Source organism: Henckelia pumila, chromosome 1 (assembly GCF_033568475.1).
Source record: "Henckelia pumila isolate YLH828 chromosome 1, ASM3356847v2, whole genome shotgun sequence".
Taxonomy (NCBI): domain Eukaryota; kingdom Viridiplantae; phylum Streptophyta; class Magnoliopsida; order Lamiales; family Gesneriaceae; genus Henckelia; species Henckelia pumila.
The window spans coordinates 97,447,928-97,454,214 of record NC_133120.1 but is presented as its reverse complement, the minus strand read 5'-3'; the positions used below and the strand labels follow the sequence as shown (position 1 = coordinate 97,454,214).

The window sequence follows — 6,287 nt, the reverse complement described above, 5'->3', positions numbered from 1 at the left end:
AATGTCTGATTATTTTCACTTAGCTAGCTAACCCTAATAAAGAAAGCCATCGCAGAACTCACTTTCAAGTAATTGTCAACTATATATATGTGATATTAATGCATTCGTCATTATTCATTTAATTAATTTATGATATTCTAACTGCATCATTTGATCATATATCAGTCAGCCGATGACCCAACCCTAGCCAGTGAGGTCTAGTCTTGGGGCTCGGGCAGAAGTGACAAGCATATTCTCTCGATGTAGGGAGTAAAAAATGTCTAGGGCTATGAATTATGCTGCAAATTTTTATTTTTTTTTTCACTATTGCAGCTTATAATTAATTTGATGTTAATTATTGCAGCTTATTTATACATAGATAAACGACATCAACAATGATACAACTGTTATATAACTAAATTACATTACGATTTTTATACGATATATACGAAAAATCAATACATGATTCCATATTTTGAGATTAGGCACGCTTAAGTATGGATCCCCTTCTCAAAATTAAAATAATCACCTTGGATATAATATAGTGATCAAAGTATCGGCCTTGGATGAACCAACTGACGGAGCAAAGCTGTTGGATGGAAGCCCTCCTGAGTTATCATTGTGCTCACTGGACACAAAGAATGCAGGCTCTGAAGGTACTAGCATTGTTACAGTGACGCTACTGAGCATTACCACAACAGAAGCCATTGTTGGTCTGTCCGCCGCATTCTTTTGAACACACAACAATCCGATGTGAATGCATCTCAACATGTCACGCGGAATGTCGGAACCAGTAGTACTCAACAATATGGGATCTACCATATTTGCAATCATCCCTCGATGCCAATAATTCCACAACTGCGGATAGAATTCAGCATTTATGATAAGTGCTACATACTCAGAAAACTTAATTAGAGGATTAAAAACATATTTTTATAACTATACAATATTGGATGCTACTATTTACTTACACAGCTTAGGAAGTTCATGTCCTCTTCGTTCTGGTAAGAATTGTTTTTTTGACCTGTTACTATCTCCATGATCATCACTCCGAAACTGAATACGTCTAGCTTAACTGAAAACTGTCCGCGGATAGCATATTCTGGTGGCATATATCCACTACATATTATATATATGTTAACCTCTAAGTAGTTTGATCTGCATCTTTTATGCAGTAGTAATTACAAGTAGTATGGAAAGTTTTTATGGCGAGTCATGAGCAGAAGGGCTTACTATGTTCCAACGACCCTGCTGGTATTGCCTCTCGTTTCATCTGGCTCAAATAATCTCGCTGTGCCAAAGTCTGCAATTTTTGGATTCATATCTAAATCTAGAAGTACATTGCTTGCTTTGAGATCCCGGTGAATGATCCTCAACTGAGATTCTTCGTGCAGATAAACGAGTCCCCTTGCAATCCCCATTATGATATTGTAACGCTGTTCCCAGTTCAAATATATTTTTCTGATTGGATCTATATATATTCAAATTTGTAAGTAAATCAACATCGAATTTAAGGAACACTGCTTTTAATTTTTTTATTAAAAACAAAAAAAAAAGTCAAAATTTTACCGAATATGAATTTGTCGAGACTTGCATTGTGAACCAACTCATACACGAGAAGCCTCTCATTTGCTTCGATGGAAAAACCCAAGAGCCTAACTAGATTCCTATGTTGAAGCTTGGTCATCAACAACACCTCATTCTTGAATTCTAAATGGCCTTGAGTTGAATCCATGGACAACCTTTTGACTGCTATTTCTTGGCCATTTTGAAGTTCTCCCTAACATTTTACTCATGTAATAAAATTCAAACTTTTTACCGTTTGTTACGCGTAAAATCAGTTAAGTTTGGTCATCATGCTTTAGATTTGAAGAAATTCAAAGCTGGTTTTTCGAAATAGGGAGATCTAGTAGATAATTTTTTCTCGTCCCATGCATATATATTACCTTGTAAACAGCCCCGAATCCACCTTCCCCGAGTTTGTTGGAATCAGAGAAATCATTTGTTGCTTCTCTAATTTTGGCGAAATCAAATTGCAGCGATTCCATTGTGTTACTGTCATCTGCAGCTTCACAGTATAGAAATTACATTTAGTTAAATTAATTTAGGGTAAAATTAATTATAATTGCACACAAAAATTGAAAAAACTTACGGCCTAGTTCTTGCGTTGACTTTCGGTTTATTCTCTTTGTAAACAGGAATCCGACACCGATAGAGAGTAACAAACCCGCGGCCAATGAAACAATAATGATGACAACCACAGTTGGCCTTGTATCTTTTTCTCCTGCAACTAATTAATTACACCGTGTAGGCTCGGTTTGGTTTGAGTGATAGGATATATATAGATATATAATAAAATAAATAAACAAGAAATGATTGTGAATATAGTTTTTGATTTGATCCATAGATTATAATTTATTTGATTTAATTGATTATTTATATAGAAACGATAAATTACTATTTTGTCATTTTAACAATAAATAAAATATGAATATATTATTTATAAGGGGTGATATAGTAATTTCAATTCAATGATTGGAGTGATATAAAATAAATAATGAATTTATAGATAAAAAATATGTTGAGAAAAACGCTGGATTGGATAAGATAAGTTATACCGAGATTAATAATACACCATACCAAACGGAGATAGGGAAATGATTTTTTTGCCATTAACTTGTATAATTTTTTTTTGTTTTGGTGCATTAACTTTTCAAAGTTTAGTTTTGGTACACTGATTTTTAATTTTCGGTTATTTTGATCTAATTGCTGACGGGACAGCTTGACACGTCAGCATTTTCCGCTGTCATGTCATCCATTGGACCAAAATAGCTAAATATTAAAAGTTAGTGTACAAAAACCAATTAAACCTTAAAAAATTAATCGAGAAAAACAAAAAGGAAAAATAAGTTTTTTGGTCCATTAACTTATCTATGTTTTGGTTTTGGTCCATTAACTTTTCCAATGTGGGTTTTGGTACACTAACTTTGCATTTTCAGTGTTTTTTAGTCCAACTACATACGTGTCAACTTCTAATTGGTCCAAAATGATGACGTGGACCAATCAGAAGCTGACACGTATGTAGTTGGACCAAAAAACACTAAAAATACAAAGTTAGTGTACCAAAACCCACATCAGAAAAGTTAATGGACCAAAACCCAAAGGAGGTAAAGTTACTAGACCAAAAAACTTATTTTCCCAAACAAAAAAATGGACAAGTTAATTAATGAGCCAAAAAAATTATTCCTCATTTATATATTGAACACATTTAGTTAGTCCTAGCATGAGGTACCTGCAATACACATTGATACTAATTATATATAATATGAATTGTATGTATATTGACAGTTAAAAATTCAATCACTAAAACATGTATTATCAGCAGATAATAAACATCACCCATATAAAACAATATGATTCAAACAAACTCAAAAAAAATGTTTATCTATTCACGCACCATTAGGGAAAGTAACACAAAAATAAAAAAATTTGGATATGAAATAACATATATATATATATATATATATATAGAGTTTTGCTATGCTGCCCACCTCCCGTGCCCACTTCCATGCCCACCCATGAGGTGGCAATCATCCCATGGATGAGATGAATCATATACAAATGGTTCATCCAATGGATAAGTGCCACCTCATACGTGGGCATGAAGGTGGGCACGGGAGGTGGGCAGCATAGCAAACTCTTATATATATATATATAAAAGATAAGATATAGATAAATTCAAATTTATAGTTTGACCCCAAGAATCTATTATCATGCATTGCAACATCTCACAAGATATACATCAAGTAAATACTAAATAGTAAGTACAATAAGGAAAAAATGGATTGACAGAGCCCTAGAAAAATTAAAAGGAAATGACAACCAAATAAGTAAATTAAAAAATGAACCGATCTCTCTCTTTGTTTTGCACTTACCCATGTGTAATTCTTTGAGAAAAACCGGAGGCCAAAATTATAAACTCAATGCAATTGTCCAGAAAATTTCAAAAAAAATTAACCTTTATGGAAAAAAAATCAGTTATGTTGTGGACGGACATGAGAAAAAGAAATTTTAGTTGTATTTTAGTATGTAGCAAAATTCATGTTCATGTTTTCAAATATTTTAGCTAACTTTAAAAATTGCTATTTACTTAATATTAATGTTGATTATTTTTCTAATTTTCATAATTTTCTTGGTCTCCTAGATAAATTATTATTATTATTCTATTTATTGGGCTATTTCACTACCATTTGAATAAAATCAATGAATTATTATTTTAATTTCACTATTTTTTTTTCTTTGAAAATGCTATGTGACACTATATATACACGTCAAATAAACATCAGCACTACATTCCACATCGAAAAAAAAACTAAAATTACAAATAATAATAATAATAATAATAATAATAATAATAATAATAAAAAGTTAACCGACTAAAATTGAAATATAAAAACATAAAAGACTGAAATCGAAATCACAAAATAACAAACATACATGACAGCAACGTCTTAGAAAAGGAGAAATTAAACCAGAAGTCAAAAGAAGAAGAAGAAGAAGAACCCACGTCCCATTCGAGAATTAAGCTTAAACATTTTGTATCATAAAAGTTGAGATTAAATTTGTTACCTGACGGTGGCGCTGGTGACATTAATGATGGTGGCGCTGGTGTTGTAATTAGCTGATCCTGTAACTCTTGAAGCCTGGTCTCATTGTAAAAGGGCTTAACCTCATAACGAATATTGCAACTAGGAAATAGTATTCTACACCCTGTTTCCGCGTCACCACATAGCGGAATATTTGAGATAGCAAACGATAAACAACTAGAACAATTCTCTATGGACAAATCAGGTGTGCACTGAACGAGCGAAAACACAGTATCACGATCCACCGTACTTGTATTCCCAGCGGCAACTTTTCTCAGACAACCCCTTTCAGCAGCCTCCATAGAGATATTGTCCAGCAATCTGTAAACATCCTCCATAAAATGGTGCGGATTACTCGAGATGCTCCCCATACTCCATACGTAGATTTCTGGACTTTCCGCCAATATTCCGAACATAGATTCATTAGAGTACCGTAACGTGCAAAAATCTTTCCAGATAACTGCCTGTTTGTTCGGGTATGATTCTACCAGTTGATTGGTTGTGTTTTGGATACATTCACGACATGCATCAAGCTGTACATCACCTCTGCAAAGCGCGGAGGCGTAGACCGTATCCGGGTTCTGGCCCAGGGAGGCATTGTAGAATCCATTGATATCAATTTTTGTAGGCAGAGAGTATAGGAGGGTTTCGAGATTGGACTTGTATGTGCTGAAATCGCCGAGGTTTACGGTAGCGGCTACAAGATTAATTATGACATGAGCTAATAAGAAAATGGAAGCGAGCAGAGAAATCATTGGTATGTGATACTCATGATCGTCATATTCTAGCTGTCTCACCAAAAGCAAAATTATGTGTCTCTTCCGAACTTACTCTTATCGATGCATTACACAAAAATTCTAATTATCACACGATCTCATACCTAAATTTTATGAAACGGATCTTTTACTCAACCTTTTTCATAAAAAAATATTATTTTTTATTTTGAAAATATTGATTTTCATTATGAGCCAAATCATTTTATCGCACGGATATAGACGTATGGCATTATCTCCATGAGACTTAGTCTTGACAATAATGGTGATCCTAGCTACTCATCGGGATGAATATTATTCAATCGACTTAATTAAAAATATGCATGCCACGTTAATTTTTCCATTGTTAATAAAATGAAACCTGATTTAATCTAATCATCCAATTATTTCAATATTCTAGCTTGGGCCCATGAAAGATTGAAATTTTATTACAATGAGAACTCTGTAAGGTTTATTTAATATCAATAATATTAATATTGAGAACCGTCAAGGATCCTTGCCCTAGTGGCCAGGATATATTAATAGTGAGAAAAGTCAAAGATCCTTTGGCTTAATTAACGATAATAGTGAGACATCAAGATCCACTTGATCTTGGGTTAATCCTGTGGAAAAAAAAGTATTTTGTTTTAAAAAAATGTATTTTAAATCGGTTTTAAAAGTGTTTTTTTTATGTAAAAGATAGCTTTAATAATTTTATGTTTGGATAATAATGTTAATATGTTATATTTGGATAAATAGATGAGAAGCACTTTTTTTAATTTAAGTTATCCGAAAAGCATTTGAAAGCTAGAAATATGGAAGAAAAGCAATTATTTTAGATTTAAAGCACATTAAATCTATTCAAACACACATGAAAGAATAAAAATATTTTTTTTAAAAAAAAACACTT

The 6,287-nt window shown here is 32.7% G+C and overlaps 1 protein-coding gene across 3 annotated transcripts; it reads right to left on the bottom strand.

Annotated features, from left to right (window-relative positions):
• Positions 1 to 352: 352 nt before the first annotated feature.
• LOC140879544 (cysteine-rich receptor-like protein kinase 15) lies at positions 353 to 5,538 on the bottom strand. 3 transcript variants are annotated; one of them, XM_073283300.1, is made up of 7 exons: positions 4,609 to 5,538; positions 2,132 to 2,269; positions 1,926 to 2,047; positions 1,549 to 1,759; positions 1,213 to 1,450; positions 951 to 1,098; positions 353 to 837 (listed from the first exon to the last, which is right to left on the bottom strand). In XM_073283300.1, the coding sequence occupies exons 1-7, from the start codon at positions 5,378 to 5,380 to the stop codon at positions 505 to 507; spliced, it is 1,962 nt and encodes a 653-aa protein (XP_073139401.1). In that variant the 5' UTR covers positions 5,381 to 5,538; the 3' UTR covers positions 353 to 504. The 3 variants fall into 3 exon arrangements, with proteins under 3 accessions (XP_073139401.1, XP_073139410.1, XP_073139419.1); XM_073283309.1 differs by having other exon boundaries at positions 1,926 to 2,041; XM_073283318.1 differs by having other exon boundaries at positions 2,132 to 2,263.
• Between the last annotated feature and the right edge of the window lie 749 nt (positions 5,539 to 6,287).